Source organism: Mustela nivalis (genome assembly GCF_964662115.1).
Source record: "Mustela nivalis genome assembly, chromosome: X".
Taxonomy (NCBI): domain Eukaryota; kingdom Metazoa; phylum Chordata; class Mammalia; order Carnivora; family Mustelidae; genus Mustela; species Mustela nivalis.
In genome coordinates this window covers 118,667,896-118,695,045 of record NC_139040.1, presented here as the reverse complement: position 1 = coordinate 118,695,045, position 27,150 = coordinate 118,667,896, and the positions used below count along the sequence as shown (strand labels likewise).

Genomic DNA, 27,150 nt, shown 5'->3' with positions numbered 1-27,150 from the left:
TAAAGGGGCACCTGGACGGCTCAGTGGGTGAAGCACCCAACTCTGGATTGCTGCTCAGGTCTGATCTCAGGGTGGTGACATTTAGCCCTGCATCAGGCTCTGCACTCAGCAGGGAGTAGGAGCCTGCTTGAAATTCCCTTCCTCTCCTTCTGCCCCTCTTCCTGCTTGTGTGTACTCTGTCTGTAGAATAAATAAATACATTTTTTTAAAAAATCGGGTTGTTAAAAATATTTAACCACCTGTAGGGAAAGGGTTACAAAATAAGAGGTATCTTATGATCTCATTTCTATACATTTTAAAAATATGTACATGTGTAGCAGAAGTGTATCTCTGTGAGATGATATACAGACTTATTAATAGGGATTTTTGTGGGCTGTGTGATTGTAGAATATTTTCTTTTTTAAGTATTGACTGATCTGGGCGCCTGGGTGGCTCACTGGGTTAAGCTGCTGCCTTCGGCTCAGGTCATGATCTCAGGGTCCTGGGATCAAGTCCCACATTGGGCTCTCTGTTCAGCGGGGAGCCTGCTTCCTCCTCTCTCTCTGCCTGCCTCTCTGCCTACTTGTGATCTCTCTCTGTCAAATAAATAAATAAAATCTTTAAAAAAAAATAAATAAAAAGACTGGCAAGATTTATCAACAGTTAAGCCGGTTGTGCAGGCAGCTGACAAGGCCCTGTGGACTTCTTGACACCGAACTTGACACTGAGAGAAGCCGAGAGCTGTCACATCAAGCATAGAGCTCACTGAGCACCCCACCATGGGACAGTCTGCCTTTGTGTGTCCTGGTTGCTTAACAACCATTGGCCAAGTACTATAGCAATGCGGATTCTGCCCCTTTATTTAATAGCACTTGTTGGTGGTCCCCAGACAGTAGTGAAGTATTGACTATAAAGATAATAGTCATTCCTTAAATATGCTGAGTACTTGCCTGATCCATTTTCTTAAAAAAAAATATTTTTAAAAAATATTTTAAAAATTTTTTTAATATTTTTAAAAAATATTAAAAAAAACTTTTTAAAATATTTATTTATTTATTTCAGATTTATTTATTTATTTGAGAGAGAGAGCGCGTGCATGAGCAGTGGGAGGGGCAGAGGAAGAGGCAGACACAGACTCCCTGCTGACCAGAGAGCCCCATGTGGGGCTCGATCCTGGGACCCTGGGATCATAACCTGAACTGAGCGAATGCTTAACCAACTGAGGTCTACTAAGCTACCCAGGCGCCCTCTCTTGATTCATTTTTGAAGCATACCCGGAAGACAGAAGTTTCTAGAAGTTGTTTTTCTAATGAGGACAGCAAGGCAGCAAGACGTTTAACGATTTGCATATTTACCAAATTCCGGTATAGTGCTTGTTACGAGTCAGGCCCTGTTCTAAGTGCTTGACAAACGCTGATCTGTAGAAGCGTCATATCAGCCTTATGACATGAACGTTGTCACTATGCTCCTTTTAAAGAGGAGGAAAGCCATTTAGACCAAATCCCCAGGGTCACAGAGCTAGAGAGGGCTTGAGCAGGGATTTGGAACCAGACAGACGGGTTCCAGAGCCCAGGGGCACTGCTGCCTCTCCCCCACCCTGGTCTTAGGTTTCCAACGGCTGCTTCTGGTTGGAGGATCAGCTGCTGAAAATAACGGAGTAACTTAAGGCGAGGCTGATCAGCAGAGCTCTTCGTGGGGGGAGAATGAGGCCGCACTTGGCAGGCCGTGTGATGTGATGCAATCCGTGGGCTGATGAAAGACGCAACCACAGCCGAGGAAAGACTCGCCCTGCTCCAGTCGGACCACACAGTGCAGGTCGAAGGCAAGGCCACGCCTGGAGGGCGGATCAGGAGACCATTTGTCCGTGAAGACACTGTGGCATCTCTTAGTTAACTTCCCTTGGAGTCCTGTCTTGAGTGGGTACATCTTACTTCCATATTTACAGAACGCAAAGCTAGTGTCCTTCTTTGGCATCTCCTTGTTCTTAGGACAAATTAAATCCTTGATGAGGTCTGACCTACTGCCTGTCTCGTTCCCATTTCTCAAAAGCATCTTTACCTGGTTGTGTGCCTGCTTCTCCTTAACCAATCAGCCGCCCAGCTAGCCGACTGTATCTACAAGGATTTTCCTCGTGTTGATTACATATATACTTACACGTGTAGTTCATTTCCTTAATGCCTGCACCCCCCCCAACCAGAACACAAGCTCCAAGACAGCCCGCATGCCTCTCTGTCACCTGTGACACCAGCAGGCTCAGGATGTTCTGTGAACTCAGTGTTGATAAATGTTTGCACTTGCTGGACATAAGTCCTTCGATAGCTTCAGTGTCCCGTAGCAAATACCGGAAAGTGGAAATAAATTTTTCTTAAATCAAAGAAAGATCATTGCTTAATAGGCAATCACCAACATCTGGCATCTCTTCTGTTCTTTCCATAAGGAGACATTGTCAACCATCCTCAGGAGTAGAGAGAATGAAGTCCCATGTGGGCACCACTACTACCTGTAAGAGTTAGCAGCTCGATGGCCCCCTGTGCGTCCTGCACACATCCGACAAAGTCCCACAGCGACGCCACCACAGTCTCTGAATTATTTTAAAGCTACTCCCAGACATCAGATGATCTCAACCGTAAAAACCTCAGCATGTCTCTGTTACAGATAAGAACTCTTTTAAAAGTGACTTTATTTATTTTTTTTTAAAGATTTTATTTACTTATTTGACAGAGATTACAAGTAGGCAGAGAGGCAGTCAGAGAGAGGAGGAAGCAGGCTCCCTGCTGAGCAGAGAGCTCGATGTGGGGCTGGATCCCAGGACCTTGGGATCATGACCTGAGCCGAAAGCAGAGGCTTTAACCCACTGAGCCACCCAGGCGCCCTAAAAGTGACTTTAATAGTGTTTGTGCACCTAAAAAGTTCTTTAATGTCACGGAATGCCCAGTGTTTAAATTGCCTAAATTATCTGATAAATGTCCTTTTTTTTTTTTTTTTTTTTTTTCAGTTAGTTGGTTTGAGATCCGGTTAGGATCTACAGGTTTCATTTGGCTAAAAATTCTCTTAAATCTCTTAACATGTGACATCTCCCTTGTCCTCCCTTGTCCTGTTTTTAAATCCTGCCACTTGGGTTTTTTAAAAAAAAATTAATTAATTAATTAATTAGTTTGAGACACACAGAGAACTTGAGCGTGAGTTGGGGGAGGAGCAGAGGGAGAGGTTGAAGCAGGCTCCCTGCTGAGCAGGGAGCTTGACAAGGGGACTGGATGTCTGGCCTCCAGGATTGTGACCTGAGCGGACACTTAGCGGACCGAGCCCCCCAGGCGCTGGTGGCCATTTGGTTTTTAAAGACACTAGCTCTTCTCTCCTGTAGGGCTTTCCCCATTTTTTGATTTTACAGATCATATCATCCTGCCAGCTGGTAGGAAGTCTAGAGGCTTCCTGGAATTCTGGTTGGGTTCGGAGGCCAGAATATTCTGCAGGTGGGTGAGAAGCCTGGGCTGATTTCAGGCAGGAGGTATGGGGCTGCTGCTTGATCAGGTGCTCTCAATTTAGTCCTGCTTTCTGAAGTTCCCGGTGGCTAGATCCATTATTTAATGCCTCGGATATAAAAACTGGAGGATTCTTTCTGTATTTATTAGCAGAAACTGTCCCATAAAGAACTTTCCCTCACCAGCTATTGGTTTACAGTGAAATTCAGTCTGTACAGGAGAGTCTGGATAAATCCTTGATTCTTTTACTAGTCTTTGGAATAATTACTACTGGGCATCTCTTCGCTTCTAGGTCTTTCCAGTGGGGAGAGTAAGGATGTAAAGCTTTTTTTTTTTTTTTTAAGATTTTATTTATTTGGGGCACCTGGGTGGCTCAGTGGGTTAAAGCCTCTGCCTTCAGCTCAGGTCATGATCTCAGGATCCTGGGATCGAGCCCCACATCGGGCTCTCTGCTCAGCAGGGAGCCTGCTTCCTCCTCTCTCTGCCTGCCTCTCTGCCTACTTGTGATCTCTGTCTCTGTCAAAGAAATAAATAAAATTCTTTTTAAAAAGACTTTATTTATTTGTATTTGAGACAGGTAGTGAGGGATAGCACATGAGCAGGGGGGAGAGGGAGAAGAGGTTCCCTCCTGGGCAGGGAGCCCGATGCCGGGCTCCATCCCAGGACAACTAGGGTCATGATCTCAGCCAAAGGCAGACGCTTAATGACTGAGCCACCCAGGTGCCCCAGGATGTATATCTTTTAAGGGGAAGATAGATGTGAGTTTGTACTGCTATTTCCAGTTCAAATTCAGGACCACCAGGCTTTGACCTCTTTGATTTTATATTTGTGTCTCTTTTATGCAGAAACTCTTGGTTCCTAATGATATTAACATGTATTCACTTTGTGTGTGTGTGTGTGTGTGTGTGTGTGTAGTCTCAAAGAACAATAACATGGATAACTGGGAAAAATTTAAGGGTTTTTTTGGCAAATGTTCTGTTCAATAGCTCCAGGCCATTCTCTGTGCGATTATGTCAGCAACTAGGTATACGGTTAAATTCATTTGTTGCTCATTTCCATTTTTATTCCATTTTGTTTTATGGTTATATAAAACATTTATATGGTTCCAACGTCAAAATAGCCCCTAGCCATAATCCTTCCACCAGCATGGCGTCTAGCACATCAAACACACTCAAGCATTCACTGACTTTTCATCTGGATATGTGATCATTCTACTGTACGTCATTTGCGGGGGTGGGAGTAGAGTTTGGGGGGTTGGAAGCATCTCCCATCATGAAAGCCAAAGGCACATAAGGACCATGATTAACTCTCAAGTTCAGCTTGATTGAGTACTTTTGGGGAAACTTTGCAAAGGAAAAGCCAAAAACCGTATTTCGCCCAGTCCTCCGTCTTCACCCAGAGAGTGGAGAGCCCTGGCAGACAGGAGTGCTGGAGACAGAAGGAAGAGTATCTCATCTCCCGTTCCGCCAAGCTCTGAAGTCCTCTTCTTCTCCTTCTTCTTCTTCTTCTTCTTTTTTTTTTTAACCAGAGCCTGTCAATGTTTATTTTCCTATAAGTTAGGAAATGATAGGATTATTTTTCTTGTTTAAAATTGAGATTATTGGGGCACCTGGGTGGCTCAGTGGGTTCAAGCCTCTGCCTACAGCTCAGGTAATGATCTCAGGGTCCTGGGATTGAGCCCCACATTGGTCTCTCTGCTCAGCAGGGAGCCTGCTTTCTCCCTCTCTCTCTGCCTCCCTCTCTGCCTACTTGTGAACTGTCTGTCAAATAAATAAATCTTTAAAAAAAATTGAGATTATTAACATATAACATTATATTAGTGTCAGGGATACAACATAACGATTTGACATTTGTACATGTCTTACAATGATCAGCGCAATAAGTCTAGATTAACAGCCAACACTACACAGTACCTTTTTCCCTTGTGATAAAGCACATTATTTTTAATTTTTTAATTTTTATATCTTTTTAAAAAGATATAAAAAGATCTTTAAAGATCTTTAAAGGTAAAAGATTCTTGAAGATATAAATTTTTTTTTAAAGATTTAAAAGATATATTTGTTATTTATTTGTCAGAGAGAGAGAGACAGCATAAGCCGGGGGAACGGTAGGCTGAGGGAGAAGCAGGCTCCCCGCTGAGCAGAAAGCCCGACACGGGGCTCAATCCCAGAACCCCGGGATCAGCACCCAAGCCAAGGCAGATGCTCAACTGACTTAGCCACCCAGGCATCCCGGTGTGATGAGCATTTTAAAGATGAGATCTACTCTCTTGGCAACTTTCAAATATACAATACAGCATCCTTAACTAGAGTCATAACATCCCCCAGGTCCAACTACGTCATGGCAGACGGCACCATCGCCTTCTTTGGATGGCGGCATGATCTTCCATGCTGCCCGTAGACCACATCTCCTGCCTGCACTTGCCCACTGTCGGACACTGGGGTCATTTCCATAAATGGCTATTGTGCACAATGCTGCAGAGAATGTAGTGTTTTCATTTTCTTCACAGAGATGCCCAGAAGTGGCATTGCTGTCTTCCATGGTAGCCACAACAATTTCTATCCGCACCCACAGTGCACCAGGGCCTCCTCTTCTCCACCCTGTCCCTAACACATGTTATTCTTTATTCTTCTCTTAAGATGGTCTCTTCCTCAGGTTCCTGCCTTTGGAAATTATTTCTCCGTCTCCCTGCCCTCTCCTCCCCCGGAGGCAAGAGTCCTTTGTTAATGTTCTAGCACAGATGAGATCATTATGGCCCATAGCCAATGACCGTGAACTGCAACCTTAGCATGTCACCACTCATACAATACCTGAAGTGTCCCGAACCTTCAAGGTCACTTCCAATTCCAGCTTTGATATTTCTGGCAAAGAAAAGAAAAGAAAAGAAAAGAAAAGAGTGCAAAGAAAATATCTTATTTATTAAAAATTGGATAACCTGGGGGCGCCTGGGTGGCTCAGTGAGTTAAAGCCTCTGCCTTCGGTTCAGGTCATGATCTCAGGGTCCTGGGATCGAGCCCCACGTTGGGCTCTCTGCTCAGCGGGGAGACTGCTTCCCTTCCTCTCTCTCTGCCTGCCTCTCTGCCTACTTGTGATCTCTGTCTGTCAAATAAATAAATAAAATCTTTATTAAAAAATAAAAAATAAAAATTGGATAACCTGTTTCTCCATTGTGAATTTACTATTTTATCCAGTGTGACTAGTATCCTGTAAGGAAAAGTTGCCTCTTCTCCCCTACTTATTTAGTCAATTGTGTATTTATGTCTGTATGGATTCATGGGTATTGATTTTCTTTAATGGGTTACAATCCACTACTGTCACTATTTATTTTATTGTTCGAATAATAGGGGGTTGGAGTAGGAAGGAGAAGACTTCAAGACCAATGCAAAGTATACAGGACTAGCAGATAGAAAAGGAGCCACTGCCCCTGGGGCTGAAATACAGCACCCAAGGAGGAGTCTCCTTGTTGGAGAGAGTGTTGCTTGCTGAATGGCAAAGGAGTTCATGGAGCCACCATCTGTAGAGGGATCGTCCAGTAGGGACAGGGGATACTTAGCTCAAGTGTTTAAGAGCCATCATGAGACCCTTCCACGCTCTCTCCTTTCCTGCCGCATTGACCGTGATGGTTACATATTCAAATATTAGAGTGTCATCCTGGGTTTTTGAGTAACATAGTGGATAAAGTCCCTCTGGACGATCCATGCTAGACATAGACCATGAGTCCTCGCCTATGTCTAACCTCTGTTGTAGTCATCGACCGATACTTGAGACTCATGTGTTACTGCAACATTGCCTGGTCAGTCTGTCTGGCCTCGTACAGTGATACAAACTTTGAGGAACAATGCTGTACACAGTTCCCTTCATTATTCTTTTATTCTTATAAAATCCTACATCTTAAATCTTTATAGCATTTGCGTAGCAACGACACACAGAGGGTGTAGGACCTGCTTCTTGCAAATAGGAAGCAAAGAACTTACATCCAGTCTGCTACCGTCTACAACTACAAGTTCCCCTAAAGGAAGCAGAAGCTACCCAGAACTCAAAGAACAGGCACTAACAGAACTCTTCTTCCCATGTAATCAAATGCCCATTTCAACAACCAGGATGTTCTTAAGCATTCAGTGGAAATGGAAATTAAATCAAGGCCACTTCCTGCTCCCATTCCTCCAATAGCTTCTCATCCCATTCAAAACAAAATTCCATTTCTTCCTAAGAAAAACAAAAAATTCCACTGGGGTCCTCCTTTTCTGGTCTCTCTCTTTTCTATTTCATTTCTTCTGGCCCTCTGCCTGCTTTTTGCCACCAAAGTCTCTTGGTCTTTTTGCTATTCTTCTGATGTACAAAATTTCTTTCCACCTCAGGGCATTTGTATTGGTCGATCCCTTTGTGTGAAAAGCTCTCGTGGGGATTTTGGCAGTTTGCTTCCTGATTGCATTCAGGTCTCTGCTCACATGTCCCCTCCTCAGAGGAGCCTTTCTGACCCTCCTCCTTATTCTCTATCCCCTCATCCTGTTTAATTTTTCTTCACACCATGTATTGTTGGTATTATATGTTTGTATAATATTTATGTGCGCTTGTTAATTACCCCCATTAGATTATTAGCTCTGTGAGACACAGCCTATGTTCTACATGTTCCTTGCTCGATCCCCAGTGCCTCCAACAGTACCTAACACACAATCAGTTGTCAACAAATAGGGTTAAATGAATGAATGACTTTATGTCCCCATGTCCTGCATTGCTCTTGGACACACAAATCAGTAAAATACCCCGGTGCAAGTAACTCCCAGTTTCCTATTTCTAGCCATATGTTCCAGATTTACAACTCCAGCTTCCTGGCGGACATGTACGGATAAGGGTTCCACTGCCACCTCCAGGCCAACATATCCCAAACCATCCAGGCCAGCTGCTACTTGTGACCCAGGCATCTGACCTCTGACCCTTTGCCTTCCTTTTCCTTCACCCTTCACATTCAATCTGCAGCAGCATCTCACTTCCATCCCTACCTTTTAATGGCCCTGGTCACTCCTTTGAGGAGTGCTCTTCTCACGGGAGGAATCAACAAGGTCTCTCAGTTGACGCTCCTGCCAGTATCAGATTCCTTCTTCTAACCATTCTGACAACTGGTCATGCTTTGAACTTTGGATTTGAATACTTTTGGTGACACCAGTAGGGAATCATCTCATGGGACAATTCTTATTGTTAGGAAATTCATTGTTATACTGAACTGAAATCCTTATTCACACACACGCACACTATAGCTCTTTCTCGTGGAACATGGCTGGCATGAAAATGTGCAAAGATGTATCCAGTTCTCTACAGTTTTACTGTTCAACCTGTTTTCTGGGTTTCTTCCTGACAGAAGGATTATTATACCTCACTCTGTTGAATTCAGATATGTTGGGTGATTAGCTCTGGTTTATGGAAATTGAGAAGATGTGTATCACTTCTGGGTAGAAGCTTTGAGAGCCAGCTGAAATGATCTCTTTGCCCTCTACCCGGCTAAGCTCCTGAGAGAGGTTATTGCATCTGAGTGCCAGAGGGAAGATGACATGAGGCAGAGCCCCAACCAAGCTCTGAGGGACCTGTAGTGCAAACAAGGTGACTTGAGGCATTTCAAGTTCTTGGAGTGACTGAAATATGAAGGTCAATGTTCATTATGTTAAAAAAACACAACCTAGCCCACTCCCAAGTTAATCTGGCTTTCCCCCTCTTTTAATCATTCTTCACAAATTATAATTTCAGCCTCTCAACCTTCTGACCAGTCCCCTGGATTCCACCCGTTTTTGACACTGTTCTCCTTAAATGGGGAGCTCAAATCTGAACACCGTACCCCAGGTGAAATCCCAGTAGCCCACAACCAACCTTTTGACCTGGGAACTCACTGAATAGAACCTAGAGTTGTTTTTGTGCTTGTTTCTTGGCGTAATGCTTTTATTATCAGCTGTGTTATGCTGTTAACTCACGTTGAGCTTGTGAACCAATAACTAGAGCTAAAGGCTTTTTCCAGTGATCTCTCAATATTTACCTGGGGAACCGGTTTTTAGATCGTAGCTCAGGTAGACAGGACGGCATTTTACAACGGTTACATGATCTCTTTAAAACAAGTTAGCAGCAGAACCATTTACAGAAACCAGGTGTTCTGTCTTTTGGTTCCGACCATGCCGTAAATCTTCACGATCCCGTGCACTGCGCGAAAGCTGCAAAAGTGCAGCACCGGCAGGACTGGGCGCACGGTAGCTTGCTAAACCCAAGGAAAAGCCCATTTTCCCGCGAGGCCCTGAAGGCGGGGCTTCACTTTCCCAGGCCGACGCGTTACGCATCCTCCCCCTTCCGCGGCGTGGTGACGGAAGGAGCTCCCAGCCCCCTCCCTCTCTGGCGCCGACACCCATTGAGCGGCCGCGGGCCTTTTTGGTGGGCGGGGCACACCCTAGGAACTCTCCTGGTTGGCCTGCGGCCCGGCGCGGCGCATGACGTGTTTCCGTGCGTCTCGTCGTGCTGCGGTTAAGGCGTGCCGTCCGCTCCGGGCGCCTGAAGGAGACTTGGAGAATTTGGGATCCGGCTGCGTGAGTCGCTGGGAGTCGCTGCCGCCGCCGCCGCCGCCACTGCCGGCAATCCATGAGGAAGATGCTCGCCGCTGTCTCTCGCGTGTTGGGCGTCGCCCAGAAGCCGGTGAGGCAGCGTGGGCGGCCCGGGGTAGGGCGCGAGCGGGGCCGAGGCGGGGCCGGATCCCGGAGGACGCTGGAGGACGGCCCGGGTCTGGGGGCGCCCCGTGTGGCGCCGCCGAGGGCGCTGCGGAGCGGCCGGAGGGCCACGGACCTTTTGTTTTGCCTTCGCGCCTGGCCGTCCGCTCCCGGCCCCGGGACGAGCGGCTGCCCGGCCCTTCGGCAGCGAAGTGGGGGAGGGGAGCTCTACGAGGTCCGCGGGGAGGTCAGCCGCGGCTTCCGGCACCGGCTAAAGTAGGTGTGCTCCAGAAGTGTCTGTTCTTTTACTGTGGGTAGAAAAGGGGGCCTTGGGCATCCCTGAGTCTCCAGTTGATCCTGCCCACTCATTTTAAATCTTCCTAATTACATTCCTCTTGATTGAGAGGCCGTGCAGTATGTTAAGAGCGTGAAATCCCGAGACTAGTCGAGTTCAAACACCTGCCTCACCATTTACTAGCCCTGTAACCTTGGGCAGGTTTTTGTTTTTGTTTTAAATCTCCCGTGCTCGGTTTCCTTCTCTCTGAAGAGGAAATACTACCAGTATTCATCTCGTGGGGTTGTCGTGAAGCTGAAACGCGTGACGCGTACGTTAACCTTTCCAAATAGTGCCTGGTCCATCTGTGTTCAGTGGTATTTCGGTGCCCAGTTGGGTATACATTTGTGGAACACCTGCCCCCAGCTCTGGAGGGTTAATTCCAGGTCATGCTCACTAGAAACCACCTCCCCCTCGTTCCTCAACGTTGGGTTTTTCTTGGCAGTCACTTCAAGACCAGTCAGGCAGAACCTAGAGGAAACCGCCCTCCCCCTTAAACACACACGCTTAGGGTAAAAGTAGCTAAAGAAAACCGCAGTGCTCCTTGGGAGCGTGGAAGGTTAGCACTATTTATGGCTCTAGCTTTTAGATGCGCCTAATGCCTTCAAGCATTTTGATCTCTTGGTGTGGGGAGGTAGTATTACTGGGTACAACTAGCAGCCAAGCTTGACTTGCTTTTCAAGTTCTAGTAACTCCCAGGATTTGGGGGCAGTTCTGCCTAGAATGCGCAGAGATCATTGAAAAGTAGGAAGGACACTCTTCTGGGAATCCCTTTGATGGAAATAACTACAAAACACAGTTTGGCTCATCCCTTACTAGCATTTAATTGCAACTAGATCCACCTGAAAGATAAGCGCATTTCAGTTTTATTTCTGTATATCACAAGATACACCAACGTTTCTTGAGCTCTTAATGTGTGCCAGGCTCTAGGCTATTTAATCTTCACATCTTCACTTTTTAGTTGAATGTAAGTAATGGAAACACGTTTTCAACTTTATGTGAGCGTCTTAGTTCTGAATCAGGTTAAATTTAAAGGGCTGCAATAGAATTGGTGGTGTTCTACAGTAAAGGAAAAACTGGTGTGTGCGTTTTCAAATTACTGTCACCTTGTGTCCCTAGGAACAGAGAGAAGTCATTAAGACCAGAGGCTCATTTGCTCGGCTGCTCTACATACCTGCTTGTGTTTTCCATTCTTCCAGCAGTGCATTGGCATGAAATGCAAATTGCACTTCATCGCAGTAAAACTTTGCCCTCTTCAAAAGTCATATAATACCACCCAAATCAAATAGAAATGAATTTTGAGTTACAATAATTTTGTTAACTGCATAAAAGCAAGAGTGGACTACAACTTCAGTTGTACTTTTTGTGGGATCTGAAGAATGTGCTTCAGGTCTCCGTGGAAAGAAGTCATGTCAATTTACATATCAGTGTTTGAAAATGTGGCAGAATGTGGCTAAAATAATACAGTAATAGTAATTGCTTAAATGTGTGTGGTCTAATCTGGACCTTAGCCATCACTTAGAGTACTTCTGTTGTGAGCAGATATATTCAGTTGAAAAAGTCGCAAGGAAACATTTCCCCACTTTTTACCACCCAAGCAGTAACAGTCACGCAAATAGCAAGAATGGAACGCTGGTTGCAGAGAACATCTCTCCCTCCTGAGGCTTGTATCTCATACTTTGAGTGGTTGAAAATATGCTTGTCGTGGAGCCATATCATAGGATAGCGGTTTACCTGAAATGGGAATTGGATCATAGTTTTATATGAAGAAGAATTCTGAAAGTAAAGTTTTGGCTTGTTCAGTGTCTGGTTATGACTGCAAATAGCAGAGATACAAAGCCCACAGGTTATCTAGTCTCTTCACTTTGGCCATTAACTTCATTCTGTTTTCACTGTGATTTCTATGGAAACAAAATGGCCAAGTGGATGGGTTTGATTTTTGCCTCCTTTCTCTTTCTGCTGTTAACTTCAGAAGTGGGTATGATCATGTTTCATTGGCCAGAGCATGGATTCATTTTAAAGGCAAGATCCCAACAAAGTAAAGAGTGGAGGATACACTCGTGAATATGGTGAGGCTTATGAAAAATCCAGGACTGCATCCTGATAACTGATAAATGATAATAATGTCTTTCAAAAATACCTGACAATAAAAAGTACTGATATATTTGTATATTTTGGTCTTTCAAGGCAAGCAGAGTGCTCGTGGCCTCCCGTAATTTTGCAAATGATGCTACATTTGAAATTAAGGTAAGAGGTGTTTTGCTTTGTGTTAGTAATTTTTCCACACGTCCACAAGGCCTGCGTCAGGCTCTCTGCTCAGTGGACAGTCTGCTTCTCCCTTTCCTGCTGCTGCTCCTCCTGTTTGTGCTCGCTTTCAAATAAATAAAATCTTTAAAAAAAATTTCTTTGGAAGTTTGTCTTTCAGCCTCTATAACTCCTTTGACTCCCATGGATTGTGGGGGGGGGGCGGGGAGTCATCTTCAATTTCATTCCTCTAAACTCGATCCTCTTGCAGAATGAGCTTTATGATTTAAGGAGTCAGAAGCAATGTGCGGCATTTCTTTTGTGCTCCTCTGCTGGTTTTTGGGTTAAATGTTATCGCAGTGAGATAACAGATCTTACAGTGGGTTGTCCTTGTTTACGTTGTAGTAACTGGAAGTTAACTGATTCCATTTCAGAAATGCGATCTTCACCGGCTGGAGGAGGGCCCTCCTGTCACCACAGTGCTCACCAGGGAGGACGGGCTCAAGTACTACAGGATGATGCAGACGGTCCGCCGGATGGAGTTAAAGGCAGATCAGCTGTACAAGCAGAAGATTATTCGTGGTTTCTGTCATTTGTGTGATGGTCAGGTGAGTGGTGGTTTTTTAGCAAAACCATGTTGGATGTAGGAGTTTAAGTATGGTTTGTAGTTACTGGTTTTCACCCCGCCTTACGCATCTGAAGGATTTGAGGCCAGCCTGTCAGAACACAGACGAGCTTGCGAGGCCTGCTCCGAAGCTCATGCTGAGGAAGTCACGCACACATCCCGCTGCTGGTGTCCAGCGAGCGCCTTGATGGCTTTGTGATCACCTGTAGTGCATATACTTGTGGGCGAGAGGGTTTTCCCTTTGTGTTTTGTTTTTCTGGTTTAGGCCAAGGGTTACAAATTCGAATGCCTGTGGGGACGAGCTGGGTGGAATGAATTAGTGAAGAAGGCGGGATTGTTCAGGGACTGGAGTGGGCAGGCCCCGCCCACCCGGAGAAACCATCGCTTAGTTCTAGCCAGTTGGTGCATGTGGAAATCTGGAGTTAATGCTTCCTGGTTTTGGTTCTTCAACAGATAACAGAAGTTTCACTTTTATTTATTTTTCTTTATTTTTAAAAGATTTTATTTATTAATTTGACAGAGCGCGCACTGTCAGGTGGGCAGAGAGGCAGGCAGCAGGGGTGGGGTGGGACGCAGCCTCCCTGCTGAGCAGAGAGCCCAATGCAGGGCTGGATCCCAGGACCCTGAGATCATGACCTGAGCCGAAGGCAGAGGCTTAACCCACTGAGCCACCCAGGTGCTCCAGTTTCAATTTTCATACGAAATTCTCCCAGTATTATTGACATCTTATTCAGGAATTTTTTTCCAAATCACTGTACCGGCTTGAAACAGTAAATCTGTGGATTTCCAGTTGGTAGCTTCTGGTTTGACTTTTCTCTCTGTTCTGTTTCTGATGAAAAATGGAGCTCCTGGGGTGCCTCGGTGACTCAGTGGGTTAAGGCCTCTGCCTTCGGCTTGGGTCATGGTCTCGGAGTCCTGGGATGGAGGACTGTGTCAGGCTCTCTGCTCAGCACCCCCGGCCCGCCCCGCCTGCCTCTCTGCCTACTTGTGACTTGTCTGTCAAATAAATAAAAATTAAAAAAAAAAAAGGAGCTTCTGTTGTGATTTATATTAAGAGTTCTACTGGGCCAAATTTTCGTAATAGGCTAGGGATTAGAAATGTGTATGTTACTGACTCATTAACTGCTTTTTCCTTTAACGTAGGAAGCTTGTTGTGTGGGCTTGGAGGCTGGCATAAATCCCACAGACCATCTTATCACAGCCTATCGGGCTCACGGCTTTACCTTCACTCGTGGGCTTTCTGTCCGAGAAATTCTCGCAGAGCTTACAGGTTTGCTATTGATTTTCAAAAAGGGGAAATTAGTGAAAGAAGTGCAGTTTTCTCATATTAAGATGCTGTTACGACTTAACATTAAAACCTTTTTGAGTATGAAATAAAAGGAGCTCTCCCTTGTGGGGCTCTGGTATCTCTGTTGTGCTTTTTAGTAAACTATTTCTGAGGTCACCTGGCCCCTCAGGTGAAAGTTTCGTAAGTCTAAAAATGTTAGCTTTATAAAATTAGAATACTGTTTGTCACTCAAGCACGCCAGTAGAAATTAGCAGTCATAGAACGAAAATTGAGAGTAGGAGCATTTCCTTGTATGCAGTTTAAATTTTAGGAATCTTTTTACTATTCCCTTTGTACCCCCCCTTGACTCTTGAACTGTTCAGTGCACCAGTGCGGGAGAAATCGGAAGATGTAGCTGGCAAAAAAAAAAAAAAAGTCCAGGGTACCACGATGCTACCATCTAAAGGAAACTCAGTGGTTAGCGAGCTGGAAAATGCAAGGACATGGGACTGGATGGACCTTCCTGAAAGGACCAGGAGATAAGGGTGGAATCTGTGTCTGCATAGAGGGCAGGGTGCTTATAGAATTGAATGAGCCTGTGAGTTCTAGTGGTGGAGCCTCTTGAGTAAATACTTGGGGTGTGGTTTTCCCTTGGGTATTTGCTTTGATGTGTATGTGCACGTGCTGCCATTTATAGGACGAAGAGGAGGCTGTGCTAAAGGGAAAGGTGGATCGATGCACATGTACGCCAAGAACTTCTACGGGGGCAACGGCATCGTCGGCGCGCAGGTGATTCGCGTGGAGGACGAGGACTGCCCGCTCTCCTAGATTTGGCCCTGGACCATGTCTTAACATGTCCTACCTGGGAGAGCTTCCCTTTCACGTATTTTAGTACTTTGGGTGCTGGGTGTATTTTAAAAGACCTGTTGATTCATAGCTTACCATTTGATCAGTTAGTAATAGATTTGGACAGTGATTTAAAATTATTCTTTTTAGGTAATTTTTAACGTTTTATACATAAGAATCCCTAGCAGCGGCCTATCCTGTCACCTTTTCATTTATATTTAAGCTCATTAATTGCTTTGTCACATCCACTTAGCCCGTCCTCCCCCTGCTATAGACTGTGGGTGCAGGTATCTGAGGAGGAAAGGCAGGCGATCAGGATCTTAGGGGCCACGTCAGTAATCCGTCCAGCTCTTGTGGTCGTACAGTCCGTCCTCTTTGTTCTCCTCAGTTAGCGAATAATGAAGTTACAGCCTGGATGTGATGTCTGAGTGACGAATCACTACATTCTCCTGAAACCAGCAGTAATGCTATGTGTTAACTAGAATTAAAAAAAAAAAATTGCAAGGAAATGAAGAATGGCGTAAAATTATGAGATTGTTTGCCTCACTTTGTAATGTGCTGCTGCTGTATGTTAAAAAAAAAAAAAAAGACCTAGGTTTCATACTTTGGCTCTTGAGTAGTTGAATCTTTATAGAAGTGTTACTGTTCAGTGGTTAAGGTAGAATTATTCATGTTCCTCTACCAGTTTGATTGTAACACTGGCGGTAGGGTAGTTAGGGGTAGGGAGAGTGGGGAGTTTGTGACAACAGTGTCATTTCTCAAATTCTGGCCAGGGCTGAAAATTCGGAGCATTACTTTCACCCCTCATGGATTTCTGTGGTTCTTTCCGTGGTTGTCCTCCATACTAGGTGCCCTTGGGAGCGGGGATTGCCTTGGCCTGTAAGTATAATGGAAAGGATGAGGTCTGTCTGACTTTGTATGGCGACGGTGCTGCTAATCAGGTGAGTACGTGTCTCTTGACTTGGCAGTAACCCTTGCAGTTTTGTTTCCAGAGTGTTGCGTAGTCCTAGGTCCATTGGTGGACAAGGAGTCTGTTGCTTAGCAGTTGAAGTAGCCGTTCAGGGCAGGCTGGAATTGGGGTTTATGGCCGCATTATAGGTTTCCTTCGTGGCGTGTGGCACAAGCGCTTGGTGCCGGCGCCCCGCGGAGGCGCTCTCCTTTGCCGCCTCCTCAGGGCTTCACAAACGCTCTGCGGGTGAAGGACCTTTTTACATCTTCACCCAGGCCAGACTAGCTGTTATGCCAGTCCCGTAACGTACAGACCTCTCTCGGATGCCATGGCATCATCAGACTCCTCTCGAGGTTTCTGAGCCTCAGCTCGTACTTTCCCTGTCATGCTCCTGAGTCCTCACCAGTCCATGGACAATACTGAGGCCCTGCTCTGAAGGCGGGTTCTCAGACATTGGCTCGCTGTGTTACCCGTTTATAGTAAAGCATAGCAGGAGGTAGCCACGAAGTTTTACATGTTGGTCTCTTCCTAATGTATTCTGTACCACTGCCTTGGCCCCACTGCTTGGCCCCACCAAAACAAGTGGTGTTGTTTGGTTTGTCACTTCCTTTGTTTGCAAAAGGAGATGATGCTTGTCATGTCTTCCCCACCCCCCATCACACACACACACACACACTCCTTTGCCTTAAAAGTTCTGTGGGGCAGGTGAAGCTTTCCATTTTTTTGGAAAGCTTTCATGCCAGGGAGAGCAGCAGCTTTGGGGGATGATGTAGTAGTCTAGAGAAAAATAGCCGGATAAAACCACTTGAACTTCCTGTCCACGCTTCCAGGGTCAGATATTTGAAGCTTACAACATGGCAGCTTTGTGGAAACTGCCGTGTATTTTCATCTGTGAGAACAACCGCTATGGAATGGGAACATCTGTTGAGAGAGCAGCGGCCAGCACGGACTACTACAAGAGAGGCGACTTCATCCCTGGGCTGAGGGTGAGGACACCTGGTGTGAGGCCAGGGCCGCCCCTTTGTGGGTCCTTGACCACCTCAGACAGATTGCGCAGTTCTCTGTTCTCCGTGCATGGACGGGTCCTGTAAAGTTAAAAATGGTCTGACGCATTTGGTTTATGCTCGGCCCTTTCCTGTGTCTGAACAGGTAGATGGAATGGACGTCTTGTGTGTCCGGGAGGCAACAAGGTTTGCAGCTGCCTACTGTAGATCTGGAAAGGTAAGACTTTCTCGTAGGCCTCCGGGTCAGAGATTTCTGTTGACATTTACCTTACAATTAAAAGAATGCCTCCCGTGTGTCTCTTACAGCTCATCAGGGGTGGCTGGCAGTTGAGGTGTGTGTAAGGTAGAAGCAGAGGCCAGTGAGTCGGGTCTCGGTAGCTCACATCTTGGGAAGCATCCCACGATGCCCGCACTTGGCGTGGCTCTCTCCTCGGAGCGCTCCTTCAGCATTATGCCTTGTGGTTTCATCCTGTGCCTCCGCCCTCCATTCCTCCTCCCCATTAACCATAAGCCCCTTGGCTGAGCAGATTGGCGACCCCCACAGCGCTCAGCACAGAACTTTGCTTGGATGAGAGGCGTTCAGTGTAAGCTTGTCTTCTGTAAGTTAAATGTTAGGGTTAAAGTGTGTCATCTTAGTCTTGTTTTTTCAGTCCTGAGAATCTTGACCTTCCAGGTAAAGTAGTGGAGGGAGACGACACCAGGAAGTTGGCTCAGGTACCGGCGGAGCTAGTGGAAGGGTGTTCCGTTGGCGTTCACAGCCTCGGAAGCACGTCCCTAGGGTTTACCTTTCCGAGACATGCCCTGTGCGGTCGGACTGGGCTAGCGGAGACGCGTGTGGGGGGTGGCGGAGGAGGGCAGGTGGAGGAGGGCCGCACGCGAGAACGGAATGAAACCGAGTAGGTCGGAGGTGGCAGTAGGCTCAGGAATCTCCACTGGGACCCCCCAGACTAGAGGGCTGGGGCTTGGGCAGTGACTGTCACTCCCGTCTTCCCCAGTTCCGGACAGAACGTGCAGGGTACAAACGTACATGGAAACACGGTCACTGGCTTATTATTACACATTTATTTCTGTGTTCATTCACAGCCTGATTTTGGAATTAGGGGAGAGTTTCGAAACCCCTTTAAGCCCAACCCTCTGTGTTTTCCAATAGCTCCTGGAAGACAGAACAGAAAAAGAGGTGACAGTGAGGGCTTGACAGGTGTCAGGCGAAGCAGTAAGCACTTGTGTGTTAATCAGCACAGTCCTTGAGTTAGGTCTCCTCGCCTGTAAAACAGTAACCTAAGGCACAGAGCAGTTAAGGGTACAAAGCTACTATAGGTGACAGCCTGGTTTGGATCCCAGGCGCTTGGACTGAGAGCAGGGCCTCCCCGTCCCTCAACTACTACAGCAGACGGCCCCAGGGATCCGAGATCTCCCCTCTCCCCTCAGTGTTCAAAGATGTCTTCTGGAAGACAGGGGTAGTGTAACCAGAGGACACAGTCTTGGTGGTCAGGCTGGCCAGCAGCATCACAGGGCTGCTACCCAGATGTCAGAATCAACTTTGTCACACGCTAGCCAGACCTGTGCAGGAGGTTGGGGTGTCGGCCCCTCCGAGGGTACATGAGGTAGAGACTGACCTATCCAACCTAGTTTTAGTTCGCCTGTCCTGTACTTTCTAGCACACTTAGAGGTTTGCTTTTAGGCGTATTCTGCAAGATTGTGTTAGTATTTTTCTCTAGCTTTTTAAAAAGGCTCCAAATGCTTGTAGATCATTTCCTCTGACTGAGGGGGGAAAAGTAGCTTTATTGATCCTGAAGATAAAAACTGTGCTCTCCCTTGGTGACATACCTGTTTTCTAATAGGTTTTTCTGTACTAAATCTTAGCTGTTTTATAGGATTATTTATCAGAGGCAGTGGTGAGGAAAATTTAAGATCAGTGGGCTCTATAACATGCTTTTTTGATTTTTTTTTTTTCTTTAATTTTTATTTATTTACTTGACAGAGATCACAAGTAGGCAGAGAGGCAGGCAGAGTGAGTGGGGAAAGCAGCTTTCTGCTGAGCAGAGAGTCCCGATTCAGGGCTTGATCCCAGGACCCTGAGATCATGACCTGAGCCGAAGGCAGAGGCTTAACCCACTGAGCTACCCAGGCGCCCTAGCCTTTTTGATTCTTTTTTATTTATTTATTTATTTTTTAACATTTTTTAACTTATTTATTTGACAGAGAGAGAGAGGGATGACAAGTAGGCAGAGAGGCAGGCAGAGAGACAGAGGGGAAAGCAGGCTCCCTGCTTCCGAGCAGAGAGCCTGATGCAGGACTTGATCCCAGGACCCTGAGATCATGACCTGATCTGAAGGCAGAGGCTTAACCCTCTGAGCCACTCAGGCGTGATTCTATTTTTTTTTTTTATTAATTTTTTTTATTTTAAAGATTTTTATTTATTTATTTGATAGAGATCACAAGCAGGCAGAGAGAGAGGGGGAAGCAGGCTCCCTGCTGAGCAGAGAGCCCAACGTGGGGCTCGATCCCAGGACCCTGAGATCATGACCTGAGCTGAAGACAGAGGCCTAAACCACTGAGCCACCTAGGCGCCCCAGCCTTTTTGATTCTTTCTTTTTCTTTTTTTTTAAAGATTTTATTTGTTTATTTGACAGAGATCACAGTAGACAGAGAGGCAGGCAGGGAGAGAGGGAAGCAGGCTCCCCGCTGAGCAGAAAGCCCGATTCGGGACTCGATCCCAGGACCCTGAGATCATGACCTGACCCGAAGGCAGCGGCCCAACCCACTGAGCCACCCAGGTGCCCTTGATTCTTAATGAGAAGGACGAAACATGGAGTACATAGGTATTAGCTAAGAGGAAGTTCTTGACAACTCAGCCAACTGATAGAGAGTCTGGTAAGAGAACATCTTTGACTCTGGAAGGATGTGCTGTGCCCATTATCTCAGTCTCCACTGGGTTCTGTTTCAGGGGCCCATACTGATGGAGCTACAGACCTACCGTTACCACGGACACAGCATGAGCGACCCTGGCGTCAGGTATGGTCATGGGAAATCAGTGTGGGGTCCCGAGTGGGTGGGCCTCGCATGGTGCTACTCAGATGAAAAAGCAAAGCATTTCAGCATTCGCTTTGGAGGCCAGACACCAGGGGGCTTCATGCAGTGAAGCAGTTGGTGTTGAGTAGTCGATTCTTTACCTGGAAGCATTCTGAAAGTCTCTAGAATATGTCATCTGCACATGTTAACATGAGCAGCAGTAAACTGCAGAGAGGGTCACTTGGCCAGCTCGGGGTAGAGCACATGACTGTCGGATTTGTGAATTCAAGTCCCCCGTTGGGGATAGACGTTGCTTTAAGAAATTGTAGAGAGGGCGCCTGGGTGGCTCAGTGGGTTAAGCCGCTGCCTTCGGCTCTGGTCGTGATCTCAGGGTCCTGGGATCGAGTCCCACATCGGACTCTCTGCTCAGCAGGGGGCCTGCTTCCCTTCCTCTCTCTCTGTGATCTCTTCCCTTCCTCTCTCCTACTGTGATCTCTCTCTGTCAAATAAATAAAATATTAAAAAAAAAAAAAAGAAATTGTAGAGAGAAATCGTTGCACAAAACAGGTTGATGGCATAGAGTGTATATGTTTCGGGGCATGTAGCTTTTTTTTTTTTTTTTTTTTTTAAAGATTTTATTTATTTATTTGACAGAGAGAGATCACAAGTAGGCAGAGAGGCAGGCAGAGAGAGAGGAGGAAGCAGGCACCCCGCTGAGCAGAGAGCCCAATGTGGGACTCGATCCCAGGACTCTGAGATCATGACCTGAGCCGAAGGCAGCGGCCTAACCCACTGAGCCACCCAGGCGCCCCACGGGGCATGTAGCTTTTGTAGGCGTTACCCCACCATAGAGCCAGAATTTGAAAACCTGGCTGGTAGGGGTGAGGCCACCTGGCAACAAGGGGCATTCAGTATGTTGAAATAGATCAGTCAGAACAGAGTAGGTTACACTAGAAAGATAGTTGAACTAGGCACTTAGTAACTCTGGAATGTAACGCTGCCGTCCCAGAGTGTGACAAATATAGAAGTGGATTTCGTCCGAGTAAGCCTGCCCTGTCGAGCCTGGGAGTAGACTGGAGTTCGAAGGGAAAGTGTTACAAAGAGCAACTTACGTGGAAAAATAACACTTGGTGTTTTCAGGAAAACAGAGCCCTCCCTTTAAGTGTTACTTGAAATAACAGGTTTCAAAGATGTAGGACAGGGATGTACAGTTGAGCCTTGAACAACACAGGTTTGAACCGCGCGGGTACATCTTAGGGATTTTCAATACAGAATAGTAATGTTTTTATTTTCTTTCACACTTTTGGCTTAAGAATATAGCGTATAATACATGTAACATACACAATTTCTATTAATTGTTAATTAGTAAGAGTTGTTTTTCAGGACTCAAAGTGGTAGATTTTCAACTGTGTCCTTGGCAGGGGTTGGCGCTCTGTTCAAGGGTCAGTTGTATTCTAGAATCAGGAATTAGAAAACCTGCTGTCCAGGTTTTCACTGGCCCCACTTCTCTGGGCTCCTAACCCTGTCTCCTACTTGGCATTCTGTCACCTTCCAGTCTGCAGTTCTTGCCACCCACCTTAAATGGCACCTAATGCAGCTCTACCACTTTCTTCATATCCTACATCTCAATGAGAGCAGCAGATAGCTTGAGCTCTGTTGTCAGAATGCCTGAGAAGCCCGAGGAATTGCCAGGGCAGTTTTCTATGAAAGATACTAGAATGTTAGAGGCAGCGTTCTTGTATTTTGAGAACATCATGGCACCATGTCCCCGGGAGAGCTCTGTGGCAGAGCCGACTGCTCTGACCTCCTCGTTTGCCGCCTTGCAGTTACCGTACCCGAGAAGAGATTCAGGAAGTACGAAGTAAGAGTGACCCTATCATGCTGCTCAAGGATAGAATGGTGAACAGCAATCTGGCCAGCGTTGAAGAATTAAAGGTAGGCTCGAGCAGTGTTCCTGCACCCAGAAAGCTGCCGTTCCTGGGGGAGCGGCCTCGGTCAGTGGGAAAGGATGGATTGTGGTGTGAGTAGGATACGAAGCAGTCCTATTTGCTTAACCTTGAAACCCAGCAGCACAGTTCTGTGTTCCTAAAAGTAGACTTCAGGTATCCGTCAGTGTTCCCTGTGGGGCTCCAAAATATTCCCATGATCCTGGCCTTTACAAACACTTCTTCAAAAATAGCAACTGTTAGTACTTCCAGGCCTAGAAGAGTTCTGGTTCCCTACTAGCATCGGGTTCCGAGTAGAACTAGTTGGTGTTCTAAGCTGCTGTTTATTTAAAAACCTCTTGAACCATAATCTGATTTTTAGGAAATTGATGTTGAAGTGAGGAAGGAAATTGAGGATGCTGCCCAGTTTGCCACTGCGGATCCCGAACCGCCTTTGGAAGAGCTGGGTTACCACATTTACAGCAGCGACCCGCCTTTTGAAGTTCGGGGTGCCAATCAGTGGATCAAGTTTAAGTCCATCAGTTAAGGGGAGAGCGCACGTGATGGATGGTTCTACCTTCAGGGGGCTCTTGGGCTCCATCTGTAAGGGACTCTGTTCTCAACTTTGTTAAGGAATAAAACCCCATAAGAAGAATGTAGGTTAAGATAGTAAGTGCATGTGTTTTGTACAGTGTTGCATTAAAAGCTGTTACTGCACACTTAAGTACTTAGTGTGAATGTTATATAAGGTTATTTTAGATTTCAGATTATTTCCTTGAAATGGTTCTATTTCTTTTAATAATTGAAAAGCATTTGCTAAATAATATATAGCTAAATCTAAAGCCATTCCTACCCTCGAGGGGTGCAGGAGCACTGCCTGGACCTTGCAGCGGCGCCCGCGGCTCAGTGACCATCCGCTCTCAAACACGTTATTTATTACCTCCAGGCAGGGGGCAGAAGGACAACTCCATTTTTACTTTTTCAAAGATTTTATTCTTAATTTATCTCTACACCCAACTTGGGGCTCGAACTCATGACCCAGAGACCAAGAGTCACACGCTCCACTGACCGAGCCAGCGGGGTGCCGCAGCAACACCATTTTTAAATAAGACTACTTCCTGATCATTTCAAAGGCCAAATAACTTAGTTTTCTTCATTTATACATTAAATACAAACCTATTTTCTTAATAGTTTTCTATTTACATTCATATCAAACATTAAATACAAGGGATATTCTTATCAATTTTATCTTTTTAAGTACAATGCTAGTTCACAGTAAACTGTGGTCTAAAACAGTGATGCCCATGCCACCCTTTTAGTTTAAACACCTGCTTCACCTTTCCAGTCAGTTCTATAGGGTGTAGTGAGTTTTCCACCACAGCAACATGGGCATTTTACAGAATTCTGTAATATTCTGGGATGTCAAAATTAGAGTTCACTCACTGTTCTCCAAATACATAAAGTTCTACTCACCTTTAAAACATGTTGATAAGTAACAGGTATAAAAAAAACAATCCAAAGTCAGTAATTCTTTAAAACTTCAAGTTCTTAAATAATGAGGTTTTCCTGGTGTAAACTCCGTGGAATTCATGCGTATGTTACCAACTTTCTAACAACAAAGACGTCCGCTCTCGGCGCCCTCTGTCCCCTGGCCTAGCCAACTGGTTCAGCCTCATCTTGGGAGGTCGGGGACCCCTGAGCCCTTCTTCGGTACTGGGTGACTGCTGTCCAGAGCCTGCAGAGGAGACCGCCACTGGGAAAAAACCAGGAGTCTGCTTCAGAGTCGCAAGAAAAGAGAAGTTCAGAGCCACAGCACCCAGTAGGAGCCCGTATGTCAAAAGCTACAGTGCACAATCCGAGACTTGTCTAGATAGCCAAAATGTGTTCCCGACTTAAATAGAGCTCTGTCCCCTTGTGTTTGGGCTCCAGCAGGAGTGGCACGTGGCCTCCGAGGCATGTACGGGAGGGCCGGGTGGCTGGGTGCAGGGCAGGCCGAGGAAAGAGGGGCGGGGGAGAGCTCGGGGGGCAGAGGGCGGCTGCGAGGCCGGAGCTCTGGGGCTTCACGCGCCTCTGACTGGTAGCCAGCTTTCCCTGAAGAAAACTCCAGAGCTAGAGGGGAAGTTGGGTTGCTGGTTTTCTAAGCCCCTGATAAGAAAGGAAATTAATTTCATTGAGTGGGGACAGTGAGCGCCACTTTGCTTTCTACTGATTTAAAAGCACAATCACAGGAAAAAAGTCATTTTCTATTACAGTGTTTTGAAGCCATTCTTACCGCAGCCGAAGGTGTCTTAGATCTTCCTTAGTGATGTTGTTAAGAATATCAGACAGGGTGTAGCCCTCTTCAACAATCTGTAACGTACACCAAATACGGAAGAGCTAAGCTGCTTTGTATTAAGGGCATAGGAATGTTTTCTTTGTCGCACATTTACCTTCTCTATTGTACTCTCATCTGCTCCCTGCAGCTGTAGCCAGTCTACGAGCTCTGGATCAGTGCTTTGCCCCTGACACCCAGGAGGGGATGCCGGGTTCTCTGTAGTATCTGCGGTGGCGAGAAAGTTGTTTTGTTGTATATTAATGTTTAACAGTGAAACTCTTCAAAAGTAACAAGTTGAATGGAATAAACTATTACACAAAGCAGAAGTGTGATTTGAAAGGTTATGAATTAAACCTGTCTGAGCTGCTCTAACCCATAGCGTGCAGTTCCTGGATTCACTGTTCAAAGATTAAAGGGACCACAGGTTACTTACTTGAGGACTGGACAGGCTCTATGTCTACCATTTTTTTTTTTTTAAAGATTTTATTTATTTGACACAGACAGAGGGAACACACAGGGGGAGTGGGGGAGGGAGAAGCAGGCTTTCCACTGAGCAGGGAGCCCAAAGTGGGGCTCGATCCCAGGACCCGGGGATCATGACCTGAGCCAAAGGCAGACACTTCACCACTGAGCCACCCAGGCTCTCCTATGTGTACTACTTTAAATGCTTATTCCAGTTTTTAAAATGCCTTTTATAAGAAGTCCCAGCTTTAGCTACGCTGGAAATCAAATGAGGGCGTGGAATTCAGTACTGAGATGTGTCCGCGCTCGCCCCTCCCACATCCCAAGAGGTGGCTGGCTGTGGCTCTTTTGTACGTGGCATGAAACGAATTAGGTTTACTGAGGTTTGATTTCTGCAGTCACCCGTTTGAGGTATGCAGTGCTGTGAACTTGGATGAGGAGTCCCGTAACCATCCCGATGACACCTTTCCACCACCCCCAGAAGTTCTTGCAGCCTTTTACCATCAACCCCCCCACCCTGCCGTTGTGATGCTTTCTGTCCCTCAAATTTTGCCTTGAACGGACAATTGCGTCCATATTCCGTATCGAGGGACTCGGTGTGTAGCCCTTTCAGTCGGCATTCACGGAGCATGATTTATGTGTGATTCACGCACGTTTCTGAATGTGCCAGTTTTTCTATTACTGAGGAGTATTCCAGAACATACAGTTACTCTCTAGTAAAGCAGTAACTGTGGCAAGGCTGACTAGAACCTTAGCCACATTTCAGGTGGTCTCACACAAGTCCAAGCAAGTGAAAACTTACTCACCAGTAGGTCTGAACTGTAACTGAAGATGATACAATTCTCGAGTTTTCTGCTCTAGGGTTTGCCGGAGAAGATTCTGGTACTCTCTTTCTTTCTGAACTAGGTGTTCTAAAAGTCTGGATGAGAAAAAAAGAAAGCCATTACTCAGCCTAGTGCCATTCAGTTCAGCTCAAACATTGGATGAACCTTAGGAGATGGGGACAAAGAAAACCAAATCACACAGTCTCAACGGTCTGGTTTCAGCCTATCCCTGGGCCCCTCCCTTATGTGTCCTCCCCTTGAAAGCAAAGACCAGCACTCGGGCATATTTTGTCTCCAAATGTATCATGAACCAGATGACCTGAGGGGGATCAGTGAACTCTGCCAGGAGGAGCTGGTGCGGACAGCTCGGCTCCCTGAGTCTCCTCAAGCCGCTGGAAGGAGCGCTCGGGCTCTTTCCCCCTCAGAGGGGGAAGCCAAGGAGCTGGCGGCCCCGCAGAAAGATGACCGCCAGCAGGGGGACCACACCTGTGGACACTGACGGAACCCGGGGCTGTGCTAAGCGCTTCGCAGGCGCTGGTCTTCCACACTCAGGACCCAGCCGGGGCCCCCAGGTACCACCGCCCCGGGGCGGGAGACACCACAGCAGCCGGCGTGTCCGTGAGCTAGGGCCCGGCGGTCGTGGAGGAAGGACGTGTGTGTCTGGCCGCTGCCGGCTGTTAGTCCTACTGAGAGTGGGAGGTGGCAGAGGGGCTGGCAGCAGTGCCAGGGAAGAACCACTGAGCCTGCAGGCGACCATTCCTACACGTGTGGATTGTAAACCTTACCAACCCTACCAGGCAATGTTCTAAGTGTGAAGTCCATCGACTTCTGCATTTGTCATACCTTAAAAGCTTAAAAACTCCAGGTATCTCAAAAATTAAAACAAACACTCCAGGTCTCTCTCGAAAGGCTTATTAGATCTGCCTAAGGTCCTGCTTCAGAGCTCGCCAGCGTGTACACAGCGTTCCTTCCGCGACACGCACACCCGGCGCCGCATCTCCCTGTTCGTGTTCCGCAGCATGAGCCGTGAGCGGGCCACAAGGCGGCCTCTGGACCGAGCACTGTCTAGTCTGCTCTGCCTGCGGGTTGGGTTTTCATAAGTCCACCCAGGATGCGATCGCCCAGAGCAAATGACAATCCTTTCCTTCATTTAACAAACATTTTAACATCACCTACTATGTGCCAGGAAGTGAATTAAAGAGACCAGCT

General features: G+C 46.5%; 2 protein-coding genes across 5 annotated transcripts in view; one reads left to right on the top strand and one right to left on the bottom strand.

Annotated features, from left to right (window-relative positions):
- The first annotated feature begins 9,922 nt into the window (after nt 1–9,922).
- Nucleotides 9,923–24,973, top strand: PDHA1 (pyruvate dehydrogenase E1 subunit alpha 1). The gene is made up of 11 exons (XM_082718356.1): nt 9,923–10,124; nt 12,657–12,716; nt 13,148–13,321; nt 14,482–14,608; nt 15,303–15,394; nt 16,300–16,392; nt 17,231–17,386; nt 17,550–17,621; nt 20,352–20,419; nt 22,243–22,351; nt 22,724–24,973. Exons 1-11 carry the CDS (start codon nt 10,071–10,073, stop codon nt 22,886–22,888), a joined length of 1,170 nt encoding a protein of 389 aa, XP_082574482.1. The 5' UTR covers nt 9,923–10,070; the 3' UTR covers nt 22,889–24,973.
- The window catches only part of MAP3K15 (mitogen-activated protein kinase kinase kinase 15), a 114,482-nt gene continuing 111,867 nt past the window's right edge, over nt 24,536–27,150 (bottom strand). For 2 of the 4 annotated variants that reach the window (XM_082718283.1, XM_082718284.1), the window contains exon 26: nt 24,536–26,036. In XM_082718283.1, coding sequence (XP_082574409.1) covers nt 25,916–26,036 — 121 coding nt within the window. In that variant the 3' untranslated portion in view covers nt 24,536–25,915. The remainder of the gene's footprint in view (nt 26,037–27,150) is intronic. The other 2 variants (XM_082718288.1, XM_082718287.1) reach the window with 2 other exon arrangements.